Genomic DNA, 22,086 nt, shown 5'->3' with positions numbered 1-22,086 from the left:
CTTAACCCTATCTGTGATTCCTGTCTTCCGACAAGACATTCTTTCTTCAAATGATTTTTTAATTAATCTTAGTTACTCCAACTCAACTTTTTCTACAACATCCAATGTCACAAACTTTGTCACTAATGTCCATGATGGCTTCTTTATTCCTTCTGAAATCTTATGCCATTGTTATACAAACACAATCATGAATGTTGATCACAACACTATCTTCTTGTACGACAACTTCAAGTATGTGCCTACTTATATATTAAACCCGGTTCTATGTCAATTGGGAGATTATGCGAGACGAATGGTTGCACTCAATACGGAAAGATGTGGAACTTGGGAGATGAAGGTGTTTCTTCATGTTACCTCATGCATGAATGAAGGTATTGCACTCGATACGAATGATAATGGTCAACAAATTGCGGATTTGTTGGATAAATTGAAAGTTCGTCCTCCTTCTTCAAATCCTATCGATCGATGTTCAATTTGTTTGGAGGAGTATTGCGAGGGATCAGATTCGGAACTCATTTATACAGAATGCTCTCATATTTTTCATGAAGAGTGTATTGGCAAGTGGCTTCATCAATGCGAAGATCGTTCATCTTCTTACTCGTGTCCAATGTGTCGACGTGAGATAATATGAACAAAGAAGAGACGGCTCTTCTTTTTATAGTAGTGGTATTCAATTAGGTTTCAAATATTGTACTTGTGCTGAAAAATATTATATGTGGAAACTATGGATGAAAAAAAGTTCTTATTAATGTAATCAAACAAGATATATTTTCATGTTATCAAAACTGTTGAATTGTTGTGTTATTTATTTTTATGTGGATATTAGATGTGTTATTTAGTGATTCATGTTATATGTTTTTTGTTGTAAAAATAAATAAAGAGAAACAATTTAGACCCCTCTCTCTCGTGGCCTCTTTGATCTGATCACTCACTAATCACTATAGTGTTTGACTTTTGATGAAATTGAATTGCATCGATCCCTTTTAATTTCAAACTCTTTTGGTTGATCTCTATGAACAGAGGTTAAGGCAGAGAGACAAGGGGAACGAACAGAGAAAGAGGGTGAGAATAGCAAAATGTAGAGAGCAAGCACATTATTTCATCTTTTTCAATATCATCAATTACAAAAAAAATCTCCATGTTCATCTACTCCTTCAACTACACCTTATAGTAATTGTCCAAAGATCCAACATAACTATTAAATTAGAGAATTATTGTTGCAGGACGCGGCCTACGAAATTATCATACTATCCCTGTCCGCTACTTGGGTCACCGAATATTGCCGACATTTAAGTGACAAACGTGTTAAAATTTCTTAGTTTTTGAACCAATTGAGATCCCACACCCTACCAATATTTTTATAACGTCCGCTACTTAAGTAGTGGATGTTATAAAAATTTCTCATTTTTATAATTTTTGTAATATTTTAACTATATATGAAAGTTAACCTAATTAGGTTGATGCATTGGTATTGGCTTGAGACCTGAGAGTGTGCTCCTCTTGAGATTTGAGGTTTGATTCTCTCTGGCGCCAATTTGGGTGGGCTAATTTAGCTTCTTCAAAAAAAAAACTATATATGAAAGTTGTATTTCAAACGTGAGACTTTTTTGCTTTATATATGAAAATTGTATTTTAAATATGAGACTTTTTGCTTTATATATGAAAGTTATACTTCAAAACTTTCATTGCACCATTCAGAATTTTGTCCGATACTTAAGTATCGGACGTTATAAAAATGAGATTTGTTTTAGTAAAAAACACCTTATCAAGATTTTTATAACGTCCGCTACTTAAGTAGCAGATGTTATAAAATTTTTGGTAGGGTGTAATTACTCAAAAATTACTCATTTTTTACATGTCCGCTACTTAAATAGCGGAAGAATAAAATGGAAAACTCGAGAGAGACATGTAGCCATTGCTAATTAGCTATGTATGTTAACACATAACTTTTCTTTTATTAAAATGTTAGATATGAAAATGACATCAATTTAAATATTACATTCAAAATCTCAACTAGTAATTAAATAAACTAAACTAAATTAGTCCCCGAATTAACGCTAACAAACAAAATAATGATAAAGTACCACATGTCAACGATGTTCCACTTAACTTAGAACAACTTGACATGATATTTTGGCGGCTTCCGCAGATTTTGACTTTAGTTGGACTCGTAGCATTGAATCAACTACCATATTTCAATGAATCACTATTGAACTCTTCGACTACTTGTACCATACCCAAATATTAACCACGAAACAACAAATAAATAAACAAAGTAACATTACTACAAAAAGAAAAAGAACCAAAAGAAGAGAAAGAGAGGAGTGGGACCTCAGAATATGAGACCACCCTATTTATAGCAATTTTTGCCTCCCCAGTGCCCAATTAAAATTGGCCACTTGGCAGGTCTTTGAATGATGCAAGAGAATTGACAACCGACAATTCCGCTACTTAAGTAGCGGACGGTAGGGAAAATTACTCATAAAATTGCTCATTCTTTCAACGTCCGCTACTTAATAAGAGGACTAGGGGAATACGTAGGACGCGTGAGTAGCCAATAAAGTGACAAAAGTAAATCTCATTATTTTATCGTCTTTCTTTTCCTTGACTCTCAAATTCTACTTTGCCGATAATGTGTTTACAAGATTGGTGGAGTGTTAATGTTATGATGACTTAAATATGTTAAGCATTGTCCTGTAAGCGTAACTCAGTTGACATGACATTGCATTATATATGCAAGAGATTAGAGCTTGAACTCCGATCATCCCACTTATTTATCTTAAAGGTTAAATTTACAGTAACTAGGCTACTTCAAAAAAAAATATGTTAAGCATATGTCCAAGTTATATGAAATATTTTAAATGGTAAGTTACCAATTTTCATAAGGGTCTAGATAAATTCATTTGTTAAAATATACAAATGTTTTTTTTTTACGATGAACCGAGAATTGAACGCATGACTTATAACGTACTACCTAAATCCCTCACCACTAGACTAAATTTATAGCGTACAAATGTTATAAATAGATAATTGATAAATGTAATCATTATTGAAGGTTTGGTCTAGTGGTGAGGGGTTTAGGTAGTATGTCATAGGCCCTGAGTTCGATTCTCAGCTCATTGTAAAAAAAAATTATAAAAAATAATTAATGAAAATAATAAAAGTAAAATTTTAGAATAACTCACTCGCAATCACAATTTTCTTTATTGTATTTTCTCATTTTTATAATTAATTACCACAAAAAATATACGTTAATAAAAAAAGAGTTACTTTATTTTTTGTCAAATAAAGAAAAAAATTACTTTACTAAAATAAATATATATTTTTTTGTTGCTATAATAAATGTTAATTTCCCTATAAAAAAAAATAAATGTTAATTTTATTTTTGAATATAAAATTTGTTACGTACAGTATATTTTTACTTTGTGATAATTATGTTAAATAAATAAAAGGTAAAAATAAAAGGATAAAAATAGAAAAAATAAAAAGAAAAAATAAATAAAAAATACATGAAAGCATAATACAATAAATTTTGTGCAGAAAATCATCTAAGTAGTGATTCAGTTGCGAAGTTTTGAAGTTGCGAATCGAAAGCAGATTTTGTGCAGAATTTTGGGGACATACCTTCACTAAAACGGTAATTAATCTCTCTTCGTAACTCCAAATTTATTGAGGTTTGATTCTGTGGAAAGATAACAGGGGTAAAAGTTCGTGTTTTAAAACAAGGGGTAAAATTCCGATTTAATCAAAACAGGGGGTAAAACTGCATTTAAGCCTATATTTAATATATAAATCATAGAATTGTGTTGGAGGATTTTTGGTTTAGTTTTTTTGTTTCTCATGATGGTGTCCGATGTAATTTTATTTTTTTTTGAGAAAAAACATATTTACGGATGTGGTAGTCATTCTAAGAAAGATGGAGTAACTTTGTAAATTGTAATTATATACTAGTAAAATAAAAATAAAGGAATTAAATAACCACGACATATTAGTTTTTTATTCAACTCGAGACATCACCGCTAAATTTAATACCAAACAAAATTTCTAACTATATTTTCGTATTTAGAAATAAAAATTAAATTGTGAATCGTCAACAAAAGAAAATAAAAATAAAAGTTTACAAGTACATTTAATCTAGGCAATTTTGACATGTGCGTAAGTTGGAGAAGATAAAACTTTAGAGGTTTACTCGAAAAATAAGAGAGAAGTAGAGATAAATACATATAGTGTTGTATATCGTATTCTATTTATGAAATGTTCAAATAACGATAATGTTTGGTAAAATGTAGTGAATGAGATTGTATCAGTCACATATTAGTTTGTTGATACTTGTTCATGTATGTAAAATTAAGATAGTTACAATATACATATGAGCTGCTCTATGAAATGTCTTAACATAAATTTCAAGAGCACTCTAAACATACTATTTGCCCCGTAATGGATCTCCCTTGTTTTTCTCCTAAGTACCTCATTTTTTAGTCATCATTATTTGACTTCCTCGGTTATGTCCTAATGGACGAGCTATTGAGAGCTGTTGCGCAATTCTATCCCTCTTCATTTGGGCATTTTCCAAGATTTGGATGTCCAAACCCCGTAAATTATAAGTCTGGTATTCATATGCAGTTCATTCGTACATGACGTGGAGCTGAAGCACTCGTAAGTTGATTTAGGCATGTTTAAGGTGGAACTCGTGGCCAAACTGAGCTAGATATACGTTGAAGGTGGAACTCATGATTGCGCTGAACTAGACATGTTAAAGAGCGAGCTCATGGTCGAGTTGAGCTAAGCATGGATATCTTTTAAGTACTTAGAATAATATATATTTTTTTAAAAAAAATCATCCATGGATATCTGTTAATATTCACGGATTACTCGCTTAGTGAATACCCACACGGATATGGAGCGGATACGAATATCATATTTATCCAATAGGATGGACACAGATATCATACTATCCGCCCCCATGAATATCCATTTACATCCCTGGAGGACAAAACCAAACCCTTAAAGATAACTAGCAAAACATGAAATAGGGAAGACCATCCCTATTTCTAGCTAAAACAAACCAAACCACATTAGGTGCAGTGTTCCACCAAGTAAAAACATTTAGAGCTAAACCTAAATTGGTCAATTTATCAGCTACATATTTACCCTGCCTAAACATTAGGTGCATTGTTTTAAGCTTGATCATACAATTAAACCACCTGGGATATGATATTACAAGATTTGAATGCTAGAAATAGAGGTGGGAACAGGCCAGGCCGGCCTACCGGGCCTTAAGGCCCAGCCTACACAGGCTCAGGCCAGGCCAGCCTATTTCTTTAAATAGAGCAGGCCAAAGCTTTTTTATAAGCCTATTTAGCTAAAAAGGCCAGGCCGCAGGCCATTAAAAAAGCCTTTGAGGCCTATTAGGCCGGCCTATTTAACTTAATATGAATGATATTTTTACTAAGATTATAATTTATATATTAAAATTTGTACTTTGGTTAAATTATAAATCTATTAACTTTTTAAGTAGTTTAAATTTATTAATCTACATTCGTTTTTAACATATATAAATGTATTATTATAAACTAGAATTAAAATATGATGACATATATAGTCAAAATTTCTAAAATATCATGTTAAATATCAAAAGGAACATTGGTTTATTCGTTCATAAGTATATTTAAAAAAAATATAATTATTTATTTAAATATGTTCATATGAAATAGGCTTTTAAACAGGCCAACGGGCCACATCAGGCTTTCAAAAGACCAGGCTCAGGCCTAAAAATTAGGCCTATGATAGGCCACAGGCCAGGCTCAGGCCTTAGATTTTTTGACAGGCCAGGCCCAGGCTTGGCAAAGCCTAGCTCGGCCTAGCCTATTCCCACCTCTAGCTAGAAATAGCTGGAAGTCACTTTTTGACTAACCTTTATCAAAAACACACTCAAGAGCCAAAATAATACCCATGGTCTCAGCAAAAAGAGAGTTAGCTATGCCCAAATTCATTGCAAAGCAACCTAAAAAAAATTTAGTTCGCCACTACATGATTATCCTTGACAAATAGACTCAAACATAATGACATTCACTTATATTATGAGTTTAATTGATATGCACTGACGGTGTAAAATAGTTTTGCACAATCGTCCAATAAAAAACCATTATTTTGCCATGTCATATCAAGAAAGTGGGGTGGAGTGGGGTGATGTGGCGGAAAACATGGTTGGTATTGGTTGACAGTGTAAAATTATTTTACACCGTCAGTGCATATCAATTAAATCCTTATATTATTGTAATAAAATAAATTAGTAATCTATATTCCTAGTTAAAATAAATTTTATTTAAACTTTACTTATTTTTAGATTACCAGGACCCATTCTTCTAATATAAGAGAGTTAATATAAAAAAAGGTTAAATATGTTTTTTAATCCCTATAGTTTCACAAAATTTTCGTTTTAGTCTCTAAAATTTGTTTTCACATTTTTTAGTCCACGAAATTTCTTTTTAATCCCTGCCGTCAAATGGATTTAATGAGAATGATGTGACGTGCCACATATAATTTTTTTTTTCTTGCCAAGTCACTAATTAGTTTTTTTTCAGATTTTATTTTTTGTATATTTCAGATATTTTTAATTTAGTTAATTAATAATTAAATTGAAAAAAAAGAAAAATCTGATTTTATTTTTTTGACAAGAAAAGAAAAATCTGATTGTTAAAACGCAGAACAAAACCATCTCCTGATTTTCAACCTCAACCCGAGTCAGAGTCCGAGTCAACACATCCACAACTCGTCACCGTCACTATTACAGCGGGTCATTTCCTTCAATCTCAACAAACACGAACCAGCACAACCCAAATTCGAAAAGCCATCTCCTGACCCTAAAGTGAGTAAAGTGGAGATGAAGAAATCAGCGAGCGAGATGAAGTTCGATCGGGAGGAAGAGGATGAAGAAACGGTGGAGAGAAGAAGACTTGCTACTATTAGTTAGTCAAATGATACTATTTGGCTAAGAGAACTGCTTATAAATAAAAAAAAAAAAAACTGATTAATGATTTTTTATTGGGGAAAATCTTAAAATTCAAAATTAATTAATGCTTTTTTATCACCCTTTTTTATTGGGTAAAATCTTAAAAGATATGAGTTGTTATGATAGGGTGAAATCTTATTAGAGATTTATTTTTAATAAATCTTATCTTATCTTATTATAGTTATTATTTTGAACTTACTTGCCCTTCAAGTTTTTTGCCTATATAAAAGTATTCTATATCCAACAAATTGAACCAAGCTCAAATGCTAACCCTATTTTTCTACTTCTACCTCAATACTTTTTCTTAAGATTTTGATCACTCTTCCATGGAGTTTTGCTTAACCCTGTCTGTGATTCCTGTCTTCCGACAAGACATTATTTCTTCGAATGATTTTTTAATTAATCTTAGTTACTCCAACTCAACTTTTTCTACAACATCCAATGTCACAAACTCTCTCATTAATGTCCATGATGGCTCCTTTATTCCTTCTGAAATCTTATGCCATTGTGATACAAACACAATCATGAATGTTGATCACAACACTATCTTCTTGTACAACAACTTCAAGTTTGTGCCTACTTATATATTAAACCCGGTTCTATGTCAATTGGGAGATTATGCGAGACGAATGGTTGCACTCAATACGGAAATATGTGGAACATGGGAGATGAAGGTGTTTCTTCATGTTACCTCATGCATGAATGAAGGTGTTGCACTCGATACGAATGATAATGGTCCACAAATTGCGGATTTGTTGGATAAATTGAAAGTTCGTCCTTCTTCTTCAAATTCTATCGATCGATGTTCAATTTGTTTGGAGGAGTATTGCGAGGGATCAGATTCGGAACTCATTTATACGGAATGCTCTCATATTTTCCATGAAGAGTGTATTGGCAAGTGGCTTCATCAATGCAAAGATCGTTCATCTTCTTACTCATGTCCAATGTGTCGACGTGAGATAATATGAACAAAGCAGAGCGGCATAACAGTTTTCTTCTTTTTATAGTAGTGGTTGTCAATTAGGTTTCAAATATTGTACTTGTACTGAAAAATATTATATGCGGAATGAAAAAAGTTCTTATTAATGTATCAAACAAGATATATTTTCATGTTATTAAAAATTTGAATTGTGTTATTTATTTTTATGTGGATAAACATGTTACTTTTTTCACTGATCTAGTAGGTTATATATCTGATACTTTGACATGACTTTCTTTTTAAAGATAGGAAACAACTTGTCATCAACGATGTTGAAAAATTGAATTTTTGATTTAGCATTCGAAAAATGGGAGTGTGACTGCATTGATATGGGGTGCTTCTCCTCAAACAAGGTCTGATCGTAGAAAAGATCGTGTTGAAACTAACCCTGAACAGTTAGCTGCTGCTTCGGCTCTTGCTGATAGAATGACTGTTGCAACTGGAAGAACAACAAGGGTGATTGGTTGAAACTTCCTTGTGCAAGTTGATTGACTATTGTTTAAGTCCTGCAATAAACGCACTTCAAGATCGACTGAGAGAGAATGAAATTCGGTTAGCAGTTCTGAATGAATGAAGAAGCCAAGAGTCTGCAGGTGGAGGCGTCTACGTCTAGAGGGAGTGAAGCAAGTTTAGGATCTCCCCGTCAAGCTGCATCTCCCCGTCAAGTTGCATCTCCTATGCATCGAGGAAGTTCCTCTCCTAGTCAGAGAAACTCGCAGGGTTGGTTCAAGTGAATCTCTTGGTTCGAAGCCTGTATGTAGCTAGTCCTGGTAGCCGGAGCAGAAGAGGATAGCAACATTGAATTCTCTTTGGATGCAGTGCTTCAAGCAACATGGCAATGATGATTAGGGATTATTTTTCTAGAACTATACATAGAATGTACATGATTATGGTATTAGCCTCCGCAAAGTTTGCTAGTTTGAAGATGATGATGCTAATGAAATGTTTTGCTAGTTGGAGTCGATTTTGTGTACAATGGTGAATGGTTACTTGGTCATTTTATTCTTGGAAAAACAAATTCAAGTTATCAATGACATTCATTGTTGGTTTAGAGATATGTTAAATTTAAATCTGGATTATGTGGGAGTTTATCAAATCTAATTGACATGAAAAAAAAAAAAAAAAAACTTGTCATCAACGATGAATTTTTTTCTTGTCTTTGGGACATCACTGAGGTGCTTGATTTTTTTTCCAACCTAATTAAGTCACATAATTGTCAAGAGAATTTTGAAGAAATCAATGAGTTCAATAATTTCTATTTAGACAATAAAACCTGATCCTAAGACTAAATATTGTGTGGTATTGTTCCGTTTGAATTGCTTTTAAATTTAGTGATTCATGTTATATGTTTTTTGTTGTAAAAATAAATAAAGAGAAACAATTTAGACCCCTCTCTCTCGTGGCCTCTTTGATCTGATCACTCACTAATCACTATAGTGTTTGACTTTTGATGAAATTGAATTGCATCGATCCCTTTTAATTTCAAACTCTTTTGGTTGATCTCTATAAACAGAGGTTAAGGCAGAGAGACAAGGGGAACGAACAGAGAAAGAGGGTGAGAATAGCAAAATGTAGAGAGCAAGCACATTATAGTAATTGTCATACTACTCCTTCAACTACACGTTATAGTAATTGTCCAAAGATCCAACATAACTATTAAATTGGAGAATTATTTTTGCGGGACGCGCCCTACGAAATTATCATACTACTCCTGTCCGCTACTTGGGTCACTGAATATTGCCCGACATTTAAGTGATGGACGTGTTAAAATTTCTTAGTTTTTGAATCAGTTGAGATTCCACACCCTATCAATATTTTTATAACGTCCGCTACTTAAGTAGCAAAAATTTCTCATTTTTATAACTTTTATAATATTTTAACTATATGGTATGAAAGTTGTATTTCAAATGTGAGACTTTTTGCTTTATATATGAAAATTGTACTTGAAATATGAGACTTTTTACTTTTTGTTTTATATATGAAAGTTGTACTTCAAATATTTCAAATATGAGACTTTTTGCTTTAAAATTGTACTACGAATGTGAGGCTTTTTGCTTTATATATGAAACTTATACTTCAAATGTGAGACTTTCATTGCACCATTCAAAATTCTGTCTGATACTTAAGTATCAGACGTTATAAAAATGAGATTTTTTTTAGTAAAAAACACCTTATCAAGATTTTTATAACGTTCGCTACTTAAGTAGCAGATGTTATAAAAATTTTGATAGGTGTAGTTACTCAAAAATTACTCATTTTTTACATATCCGCTACTTAAATAGCGGAAGAGTAAAATTGAAAACTCGTAGGACGCGCGAGTAATCGGTATGGTGGCAAAAGTAAATCTCATTAAAACTTGAGAGCCATTGCTAATTAGCTATGTATGTTAACACATAACTTTTCTTTTATTAAAATATTAGATATGAGAATTTAAATATTACATCCAAAATCTCAATTGGTAATTAAATAAACTAAACTAAATTAGTCCTCGAATTAACGTTAACAAACAAAAGAATGATAAAGTACCACATGTCAACGATGTTCCACTTAACTTATAACAACTTGACATGATATTTTTGCGGCTTCCGCAGATTTTGACTTCAGTTGGACTCGTAGCATTGAATCAACTACCATATTTCAATGAATCACCATTGAATTCTTCGACTACTTGTACCATACCCAAATATTAACGCACGAAATAAAAAATAAACAAACAAAGTAACATTACTACAAAATGAAAAAGAACCAAAAGAAGAGAAAGAGAGGTGTGAGACCTCATAATCTGAGGCCACCCTATTTATAGCAATTTTTGCCTCCCAAGTGCCCAATTAAAATTGGTCACTTGGCAGGCCTTCGACTGATGCAAGAGAATTGACAACCGACGATTCCTTTACTTAAGTAGCGGACGGTAGGGAAAATTACTCATAAAATTGCTCATTCTTTCAACGTCCGCTACTTAAGTAGAGGACCAGAGGAATACGTAGGACGCGTGAGTAGCCAATAAAGTGACAAAAGTAAATCTCATTATTTTATCGTCTTTCTTTTCCTTGACTCTCAAATTCCACTTTGCAGATAATGTGTTTACAAGATTGGTGGAGGGTTAATGTTATGATGACTTAAATATGTTAAGCATTGTCTTGTAAGCGTAACTCAGTTGACAGGACATTACATTATACATGCAAGAGATTAGAGTTCGAACTCTGATCATCCCACTTATTTATCTTAAAGGTGAAATTTACAGTCACTAGCCTACTTAAAAAAAAATGTTAAGCATATGTCCAAGTTATATGAAATATTTTAAATGGTAAGTTACCAATTTTCATAAGAGTCTAGATAAATTCATTTGTTAAAATATACAAATGTTTATTTTTTTATTTTTACGATGAGATGTGAATTGAACGCATGACCTATAACGTACTACTTAAATTTCTCACCACTGACCAAATTTACAGCGTACAAATGTTATAAATAGATAATTGATAAATGTAATCATTATTAAAGATTTGATGTAGTGGTGAGAGTTTATGGCCTATGTCATAGGTATTGAGTTTGATTCCCAACTCATTGTAAAAAAAAATTATAAAAAATAATTAATGAAAATAATAAAAGTAAAATTTTAGAATAACTCACTCGCAATCACAATCTTCTTTATTGTATTTTCTCATTTTTATAGTTAATTAATTACCACAAAAAAATATACGTTAATAAAAAAAAGAGTTACATTATTTTTTGTCAAATAAAGAAAAAAATTACTTTACTAAAATAAATATATATTTTTTTGTTGCTATAATAAATGTTAAATTCCCTATAAAAAAATAAATGTTAATTTTATTTTTGAATATAAAATTTATTACGTACAGTATATTTTTACTTTATGATAATTAAAAGGTAAAAATAAAGAGAAATGTTATACAAACACAATAATTTGACAAATATACAACACATATCCACTTTTTCTAAAGAAAATTCATGAAACCACACATAACAAAGCACACATTTTCACCATTGTTGTATATTTGTCAAATTATTGTGTTTGTATAACATTTCTCGAAAATAAAAGGATAAAAATAGAAAAAAATAAAAAGAAAAAATAAAAATAAATAAAAAATACATGAAAGCATAATACAATAAATTTTGTGAAAATCATCTAAGTAGTGATTCAGTTGAGTAGTGTATGCATCGTGCCGCTTCTTTGGAATTCCGAAAATCCCCATCCCATCACCTTCCCCTTCACAATCAGATCTCTCTCTCTCTGAATCTGAATCTTCAATCTCTGCACAAACCTTCACAAATTCCCCAATCTCATCGCATATTGAATCGATTAATTAATTAATCAATTAATAATCACTCATCAAATTCAATTTCAATCTGGTGAGTGATGGCTGCTCCAAATCAATCATCATCACCAACTCCTTTCGATATGCACTCTTTCTTCAATCCCCCAAACCCTAACCCTAACCCTAACCTTTCTTCTCCATTCCCTCCTTCTGCTCCTTCTCCACCACCCTCTTCTTCCTCTTCTTACCCTCCTCCCACCGGTCCTTTCCCTCCTCAACCTTTCCCAATCCATCAAAACAATAACTACCCTTACGATCACCACCAAAACCATTTCCCAATTCACCACCGTTCAATTTCATTCCCTACTCCACCTCTTCAACCTCAACCTATTCCTCCACCTTCAAATTCCAACGCCGGTGCTAGTCTCATGGCTCTTATCAGCCCCCGTCCTCCTACACAACAACAACAACCACAACAACAACCGCAACCTGTCTCTGTTAATTCTCCTTTGCCGCTCGCTACTCCATCCGCTGCTTCCATTACAGCGGCTAATGCTGCTGCGGCTGCTTTGACTCGGTTGCCGAGTAGTAAGGTTCCTAAGGGAAGGTATTTGATTGGTGACCATGTTGTGTATGATGTCGATGTTAGGTTGCCTGGTGAAGTACAGCCTCAACTTGAAGTTGCTCCGATTACGAAATATGGGTCGGACCCTAATCCGGTTTTGGGTAGACAGATTGCTGTGAATAAGTCTTATATATGTTATGGATTGAAACAGGGGAATATCAGAGTGCTTAATATTCATACTGCAGTTAGGTCTTTGCTTAGAGGACACACTCAGGTTTGCTTTTATTAGTTCATTTGTTAGAGCTTTGTTATGTTTTTCTAATTGGGAAAATTGAATGAAACAAATTAGTGTTTAATAGTGACAGTTTAAATAGACTAGATGCTTATGTATGTAACTGTTTCTACAGTTGAAGAAAAAAATGAGGTTAGACTATATATACTCTTTATAGGGTGTTTAATATCTTTATGGAAATAAGGTGAAAAGAGTTTTTGGACATATCAATAACATTTTTATATGTTCTTCGAAGAACTTAGACTGTTGCTTATGTCATAAGTTAAGCTTATTTAAGTTCTTCAAAGTGGGTCTTTTGAATCTGTGCTTTAGGTGGTAAGAGAGGTGACTAAGTATGAAGTGAGATGAACTTAAGAAACAGTTGAATACTTTTTATCTTCCTAGCATTCAAGATTTTGGTCTTTCCTTTTGAGTTTAAGCCTAATTTTGGCATTTGGGATTGTTTTTACCAATCGTGTTGTGTGGAAGGGAATCAATATAAATTTGAAACGTAATCCCGGTCATAAGGTATTATTTTCTTGAGTGTCAAATTCGTAGGACATAAAATAACAGATACCGACAATTGAATTTGATGCAGTAGCACATGATGATAGATTTTCTCACTGGCATTTCTTTGCTTATTGGTGAAATTTATTTTGAAGTGCTCCTATAATTCTATATGAAAGGCATCTTTGTGTTTTTTTAACTACAGCAGAGTTCTCTTACTTATTGAAAGGCTGTTTGCTGGCTTGCTGAATTGTTTCATTATCCCCAACCATAATGCAATTGCAATGTTAATGCATGTTATTTGGCAAAAACGCTACACGGCTAACAGATTTATCCTCTAATTAGTTTTTCTTAATTCTTCTCAGAGGGTCACAGACTTGGCATTCTTTGCTGAAGATGTTCATTTGCTGGCTAGGTATTTTCTGCTGCCTGAATTATTTAAAGTTACGGTTTGTTTGTCTATGGATTATGGGAACATGCTTTTTTTTACAGTGTTGGCACAGATGGCCGTGTCTTTGTGTGGAAAATTGCTGAAGGTCCTGATGATGAAGATAAGCCTCAAATTACTGCTAATATTGTTATTGCTATTCAAATAGTAGGAGAGGAGAAAGTTGAACATCCCCAAATATGCTGGCACTGCCACAAACAAGTAATTGTCTCACTATCCATTTTGTTGTTCTCAATCCCAAAAGCAATGGTTTTAGTTTCTCCCCTGTATTCTTGTTATATTAATTCAACATTCTCATACAGGAGATTTTGATAGTTGGTATGGGAAGACATGTTCTGAGAATTGACACCACAAAAGTTGGAAATGGTGAAGCCTTCGTGGCAGAAGATCCTCCAAAATGTCCCCTTAACAAGCTCATTGATGGGGTTCAGATTGTAGGAACACATGATGGTGAGGTCACTGATTTGTCAATGTGCCAATGGATGACAAATCGATTGGTATCTGCATCACAGGATGGCACGGTTTGTATTTTCCTATTTTAATTATATTAACTAACTGCAACATCTGTTTTTTTTTTCCATTCTGATTCATTTTTTGGTCGAAACCTGAAAAGATTTGTTCAAGCATTTTCGGTGATGAGATTAATATGCAGTGGCATGAATATTCTTTGAATGTCTGTGGTTGCATTATATTTACCAGAAAATCTAACAATGATATATGGCATTGGATACATTGAAAGATAAGAATGGACAGAAAAAACAATATAAATATAGTAGACTTAATACTAATGACAGAAAAACTAGTAAAGACAAGAACGGAGAACATATATGAATCATGGGAAAATGCAGGATATTATTATTTTAAAATTTATTGTATTTTAAACCAACACAACCTTGTACCTTCTTTCAAAGTTACGTAAAAGACTAGGATCATTTGGAAAATCACTGGAAAGAAGTGCTGGAAGAAAACTACATCTTCTTTTCATTAATTTGAATAGTCTCAAATGAGTGTACTGTCCTTATGCATGCTTGTATCCTGTTTTTTATTATTGGTTTAATTGTAATAGTTTTCCTAATCATATTTGTCTTTTATAATAAAATGTGACAGATAAAAATATGGGAGGATCGGAAGACAAAACCACTTGCTATTTTGAGACCACATGATGGGCATCCTGTTTTTTCTGCTACTTTTTTTACTGCTCCCCACCAGCCTGGTCATATTGTTCTTATCACAGCGGTAAGTGTGTTGATACATTTCTATAATGCAGCAAGCCAGGTCTCGTAATCTGTCTATCTTGAAGTCAGTGTAGTTTAATTTTTGGGACAAAGACCATTTCTATTCATTATAGCATACTGGGTATGGTATAAAAGTATGATATTTTTTTCCCCAGTGGCACATGGCCGTACTGTTATCAGATATTCCCCCATAGAGCTAACTTTATTCATTACACATTTCTAGTTATGTTTGTTTTACTTGTTTTTACATAACCAACTTGTAGGGACCACAAAACCGGGAAGTGAAGGTCTGGGTCTCAACAAGTGAAGAAGGTTGGCTGCTCCCAAGTGATACCGAATCCTGGAAATGCACTCAGACATTGGAGTTGAATAGTTCAGCTAAGCCGACTCAAAAGGATGCATTCTTTAATCAAGTTGCAGCATTGCCTCATGCAGGTCTGCTCTTACTTGCAAATGCCCAGAGGAATGCTATATATGCTGTGCACTTAGAATATGGTCCTAATCCGGAATCAACTCGCATGGATTATTTAGCCGAGTTTACTGTGACAATGCCCATTCTTAGTTTTACTGGAACAAGTGATATATTGCCTCATGGCGAACATATTGTTCAGGTTTATTGTGTTCAGACACTGGCTATTCAGCAGTATGCTTTGGATTTAGCACAATGCTTGCCTCCACCATCGGAAAATGTGGGACTAGTTAAGTCAGATTCCAGTGTTTCCCGAGATGTAATTACTGCTGAAGGATTCGCCTCTTTAGAATCGTCCGCAGGTAGAACATCTGAGATATCTTTACCCAGTTCTGCTCCCAAGACAATGATGCAAGCAAGTAGCACTGATAGTGGTCTTGTGGCAAGATACCCTTTAAGCTCGGGTCATATTGAGGCACCTATTTCTAGAGAAATCAGCAGTTCAAATATTGAAGCTAAAACTGTTACATTGGCTCCTTCTAGTAGTGATGCTGATATTGTTTGTGTTCCTTCTCCACCTCTGCCTTTGAGCCCAAGGTTGTCCAGGAAGCTTTCTGATTTCAGGAGTCCACAATCTAACTTGAGTGATCATGTTGGGGACCAAGCTGTTAATGATTATTCAGTTGAAAGACAAATGGGTACCATTCACAGGAACTTGTCCGGCCAATTGAGTAGTGATTCAAAGAATGATGAAAAGAAAATCAAACAGGACGACATTTCTACTGTACTTAACCCTTCTGTCATGTTTAAGCAACCAACTCATCTGGTTACACCATCTGAGATAACAAAAGCCAGTTCCTCCTCTGAGACTAATATGATTGATAGAATGAGTGAGGTAGAAACAAAGATCCAGGATGTGGTTGATGTGGGTAATGCCGAAGTAGAAGTGAAAGTGGTAGGTGAGGCAAGGCCTTATCAAAATGATGACTTTGGAAGGCAGGGGCCACAACAAAACCCTGTTTCTGACGGCAAAGAAAAATTCTTTTGCTCTCAGGCTTCTGATCTTGGCATTGAGATGGCCCGAGAATGTGGTGCAATAGGTGGGGAGACTTACATTACAGAGCAAACTGGACACGTTGATTCTACTGGAGGGGACTCGCTGGCCCAGCCTTCTAATGCAGGCGAGGATGGACTCCAAGACTTGCCAAAAGATGTACATGAAAAGGTTTCTGAGTCATCCACATCAATGGTAGTACCACCGTCACCTGCACCTAATGCAAAAGGGAAAAGACAAAAGGGTAAAAATTCTCAACCATCAGGTCCATCTTCCCCATCTCAAAGTGTGTGCAATTCAACTGATTCGTCCTATGAACCAAATGGAATTTCAAACCTTCCATCTACAGAAAATGGTTTGCCTCAAATTATGGCAATGCAAGACTCAATCAATCAGGTGATTGCTCAAGAATTTATTACTGTTCCCAAGCACAACTAGTAAATGCACTATTTTTTAATGCATTATAATGTATTTTGATGGACTTTTGTGACAGTGCTGTTATTAATAAGTAAAAAATGCAAAACTACAATAAGTACATGTTTCCCAATAATAAACTTCCCATCATTGTATTCTTTTTTACTTTTTTAATGGCTAACAATAAACAAATGTATTCAAGTTACATTACAGAATTGTATTTTGTATATTTGTTGAAAACTTTGCTCAATAATCTATTGACTTCTTATTTGGCAGTTATTGACAATGCAAAAGGAGATGCAGAAACAAATGTCAATGGTGGTTGCAGTTCCAGTTACAAAAGAGGGTAGAAGGCTTGAGGCTGCCCTAGGGAAAAACATGGAAAAAGCTGTCAAGTCCAATGCTGATGCTCTCTGGGCTAGAATACAAGATGAGAATGCAAAAAATGAAAAGTTGTTGCGAGATCGTATCCAACAGGTTACAGGTTTGATTACTAACTTCATGAACAAGGATCTACCGTCACTATTGGAGAAAACTGTAAAGAAGGAAATGGGTTCAGTTGGGCAAGCTGTAATTCGTTCAATGTCTCCTGCTATTGAGAAAATAATATCCTCTACTATAGTGGAAACCTTCCAGGTTTGTACATTATCTTTGATCTTTATATTGAGTAGATATTAGATTTATTTTGGACTATAGTAGAAATTAGAATGAATACAATGAAATTGTCTTGCTGGGATATAATTGGCATTTTATGCAATAGAGAGGAGTGGGCGACAAGGCAGTGAATCAACTTGATAAGTCAGTTAATTCAAAACTCGAAGCTACCGTTGCTAGGCAAATCCAAGCACAGTTTCAGACAACTGCCAAACAGGCACTTCAGGTATGTCATATCTTGTTTTCAGTTTAAATGTGTTGAATTTTGTATTATTTTATTGTTGGAGTGAGTGCTATTTGTGATTTCATGAGGTACTTTTTGTTCATATATAATTTCATATGTAGGATGCACTCAAGTCCAGTTTTGAAACAACAGTGGTTCCTGCATTTGAGATGTCCTGCAAAGCCATGTTTGAGCAAGTGGATACTACATTCCAGAAAGGCATGGCTGAACATTCAAATGCAGTGCAGCAACGCCTTGAATCGGGCCCTACTTCATTGGCAATGACACTAAGGGTGAGTAACCGAGTATACTTGTTCATTTGGGGTCTTCTTGTGTCAACCTGCTTTTCTTATGGGCAGATATTTCATAGCCATTTAAAAAAGTTCAGTGGTATTTTAAACATTTTATTCAAGGGAGATTTGGATATTTTAATGAGTCATGGAAGATGATCAGAGAGATTAATGGTGTGGGTAAAAAATGAAGAGTAAATGATTTGGATTTCAAAACATTATACCTTAATAGAATATATTAAATGCTGCTTAATTGTATGGTTTTTTACAACAAGAATGAATAATTTTGGCTTAATGTGGGCTAGGGTTGACACTCTTTACCCTGATGTTTTGCATTTGATGCTTCAAACTGCCAAATATGTTTTGCATTTGATGTTTGGAGATGCTCTATTACCCATGTTTTTCTGTGTCTCTGTATAATGTATGGCCGGCTGAACAGTGAAAGAGAGAACATGGGGATATATCCTCCTTTGAACAAGAGAGGATTTGTATCCACTTGCATATTAATTGCTAGTTGGTAGTCCCTCTTCTGTTATAACTGAAAAATATACATTCTTCACACCCCCGGCATACTAAGTGAAGTCTGCCGACTTTTATTATTCACACCACCGGCATACTAAGTAAAGTTTGCTGACTTTCGTGTTCTGTTTGATGTATTGTTGTGTATGCTCGTGTTCTAGATTATCATTTTAAAAAACTGTTAGTTTTTTAGTTTATACTCAAAGTGACATATTTCTCACGAGCTGAATACAAGTGCTTTTGAACATGATACTCTTATATGGTTTGCAATGCCATTGTATCTCAAATGTTGGTATTCCTCTTGATTTTTACAGGATTCCATTAATTCAGCATCATCAGTTACTCAAACCTTGAGTAGAGAATTGCTTGAGGGCCAGAGAAAGCTAATGGCACTTGCAACCTCAAGAACAAACTCAGGCACATTGAGTACTCTGCCCATCCAGCTGAACAACGGTCCTTTACTTCATGAAAAGGTGGGGAACTTGGCTAACTATTGCTTGTCTTTGCTGTTGATAGGGATCAACAGATGTCCATACGAGTGAGTTTATATGGTTATAATGGCTATTGCAATTTTGTTATGCAAATCAGGTTGAGGCACCACTAGATCCCACAAAGGAGCTCTCAAGGTTAATTTCTGAAAGGAAATATGAGGAGGCGTTTATTGCCGCACTGCATAGAAGTGATGTATCTATTGTATCGTGGTTATGTTCTCAGGTATGTGAATGTCACATATTTTACTTTATTTTCAATTTAAAGGACATGTATTTCCTGTTGGAATGCGTTTCTTCACTTATTAGCTCTGATTGGCTTAGGGTGTGTTTGGTTAAACGAGGGGAGGGATTTTAATGGAGCAAAGTGTCAGGATTCAACGACATGTTTTTATTTGAGAGGAGGGTTTATAATTTAGGGAAAGTATTAAGTTACTTTTTATTTAAACCTTTGTAAGATCTCACGAGACATTGTTAGTCAATCATCTAAAACTTTATAAACACATATCACCTTCAAATCTCCCCCCATATTGGAGGGGAGCCAATATTGAGCAAGTTGTGATTTTTGCTCCCTCACTTCCAAAAGAATGAACCAAACAATAAAATAAACCCAACCAAACACTACCTTCAGAAAAGGAAGTTGTGTAAAAACTGAAGCCAGTTGTTTGCAATCTTATTCAACTTGTGTTAGGTCTATGTGATCTGTGGCATGTATATGAATTGTAAACCGGATTACAGTCAATCATTATCATCCTGTTCTCCCTATTGCATTTTCTTTTGTTGTGGAGTTCTTGAGGAAAACACTCCTTGCACCTTATTGCTAATATACAAATAAATCCTACATCATGTTAGTACAAGGGGTTAGTTTGGTGCACTATTGGAATATTTGTCAGGGAGTGGTTAAATTGAATTAAACTTAATTATGAGAGCATTGACTTAATTTGTAGCGTTTTACTGGTCCCTATTTCAGCCAAGCATTAAATTAAAGTTCATGCTGTTCTTCTGTATGTGTAATTGACCATTGAGTGAATAACTTCATTTCTGCTGTACAGGTTGATTTACATGGACTCTTGTCAATGGTTCCTCTTCCCTTAAGCCAAGGTGTAGTGCTTTCACTTTTGCAGCAGTTGGCGTGTGATATCAACAACGACATGTCCCGAAAGATCTTGTGGATGACAGATGTGTCTACAGCCATAAATCCCTCAGATCCCATGATAACAATGCACGTCCGACCCATCTTTGAGCAAGTCTATCAGATACTGAATCATCAACGTAGCTTGCCTTCAATCACTGGACCCGATCTTTCAGCTATCCGTCTTTTATTGCATGTCATCAACTCTATGCTTACGACATGTAAATGATTTTATTTCTAGAAATGTGCAAATTTGTCATTTGAACTCTTCTAATACGATTGGAATTTTGTACAAAGCTGTGAGTTTCATTGAAAGGGTCAAAATAGGTATAGTTTATTGTCAAATATTCACCAGCACATTGTTCTTTTCTGTCTCAAGTTAGACTCTGTTTCATTCTCAAGTTCAGTATGGATGAAGAGGATAGGAGGAGGAAGTTCTATTTTTGTCTAACAACGTTTGCAACTATTGATAAGTTTTTCATAAACATGTTCCATGTTTTTCACCATAGGGTTAAAAGGGGAAATCAAAATTTCTTACAAACTGACAATATTTTTTATTAAATATGTGTTGACAAGAGTTAATTAAATTTAATTAAACAATAATAAATGCATCTTAACATAGGCTTTTGGAAGTCCACGGAGGAAGAGGACCCTACTGAAAGGAGAAAGATCATTGCTTGCATGTCTTTGTTTTCTTAAATATTACATTGCCCTTTTAAAAAAGGGTTTATGTGATATCAAGGTTTACATGTCAAGATAATTGAGCATTTGTGTGCATGTAATTTGGTCATTTGAATTTGTTATCGTTGTTCTTTCCCTTTCATGAGTTTTACATGACAATTGAGCAAGAGAGAAAGAGATCAACGGTATGGCACTATATTTAGTTATTTACAGTTTCTGCTGAGTCGTCGATTTTTTATTGTCATTTTATATGTTCACGTGAGAGTGAATTCCCTTGACTCTGCTTATTTAAGTCCAAATTATTTACCTTAAAGGCGCACATACATTAATTGTGTTAAAAACTTAATATAAAATACTCCGTACAATTTTCTCTTCTACTAACGGATTTGTTTGATAATATTTCTTTCTCATAAACTTTTGGAATATAAAATATAGTTTATTGGTTAACCTTTTTTTTCTCTCTTAATTTTATTGGTTATTTTACTTGTAAAAAATTAAATATATTTTTTTTATGCCATTTTATAAACTAATTCAATCGTCAATGTTATCAAACTTTATAAATTCAATCAATTAATATATCTGTTATATGATGGTAGTTTATAAACTATTCACTATAAACTCATCTATTATACATTAACTTATCCACTATTTTTTGTCAAACAAAAAAGCCATAGTCGCTTTATATATAAATATAATACTAAGTAGCCCCTAATATATATAAAATACATCAATTTAAGGTCAATACACTCGAATGTGCAACTACCGAAATAGATGATAGATCTACGTGTAATTCATAGCACCATAACTAGTTATTTTAGTTTTTTACTTGCAGTTTTAACTATAACCGCATGTCTTTTAATCATTCTAAATAAAATACGAGTTATTTATTTGAAATTTTGAGATGAATTTAACATTTTAAAATAATTTA

The 22,086-nt window shown here is 33.8% G+C and overlaps 2 protein-coding genes across 2 annotated transcripts; both read left to right on the top strand.

Annotated features, from left to right (window-relative positions):
- Positions 1 to 187: 187 nt before the first annotated feature.
- LOC123915150 (RING-H2 finger protein ATL80-like) lies at positions 188 to 631 on the top strand. Its single transcript, XM_045966298.1, has one exon. The coding sequence runs from the start codon at positions 188 to 190 to the stop codon at positions 629 to 631; it is 444 nt and encodes a 147-aa protein (XP_045822254.1).
- An 11,458-nt stretch (positions 632 to 12,089) lies between these two features.
- On the top strand, positions 12,090 to 20,928 carry LOC123912862 (enhancer of mRNA-decapping protein 4-like). The gene is made up of 12 exons (XM_045963441.1): positions 12,090 to 13,107; positions 13,977 to 14,026; positions 14,104 to 14,260; positions 14,362 to 14,580; positions 15,167 to 15,295; positions 15,558 to 17,153; positions 17,448 to 17,807; positions 17,932 to 18,051; positions 18,171 to 18,341; positions 19,172 to 19,330; positions 19,446 to 19,571; positions 20,398 to 20,928. Exons 1-12 carry the CDS (start codon positions 12,370 to 12,372, stop codon positions 20,704 to 20,706), a joined length of 4,134 nt encoding a protein of 1,377 aa, XP_045819397.1. The 5' UTR covers positions 12,090 to 12,369; the 3' UTR covers positions 20,707 to 20,928.
- Positions 20,929 to 22,086: the final 1,158 nt, after the last annotated feature.

Source organism: Trifolium pratense, linkage group LG3 (genome assembly GCF_020283565.1).
Source record: "Trifolium pratense cultivar HEN17-A07 linkage group LG3, ARS_RC_1.1, whole genome shotgun sequence".
Taxonomy (NCBI): domain Eukaryota; kingdom Viridiplantae; phylum Streptophyta; class Magnoliopsida; order Fabales; family Fabaceae; genus Trifolium; species Trifolium pratense.
The sequence above is the reverse complement of the archived record's forward strand: the minus strand, read 5'-3'. Positions and strand labels throughout refer to the sequence as shown.

Bases quoted from the DNA above. Each gene is read 5' to 3' on its own strand.
- LOC123915150 (XM_045966298.1), top strand. From the start codon at position 188: ATGAATGTTGATCACAACACTATCTTCTTGTACGACAACTTCAAGTAT.
- LOC123912862 (XM_045963441.1), top strand. From the start codon at position 12,370: ATGGCTGCTCCAAATCAATCATCATCACCAACTCCTTTCGATATGCAC. The intron at 14,027-14,103 runs GTATTTTCTGCT...TTTTTTTTACAG, and splicing joins GATGTTCATTTGCTGGCTAG to TGTTGGCACAGATGGCCGTG. The intron at 18,052-18,170 runs GTATGTCATATC...TTTCATATGTAG, and splicing joins CTGCCAAACAGGCACTTCAG to GATGCACTCAAGTCCAGTTT.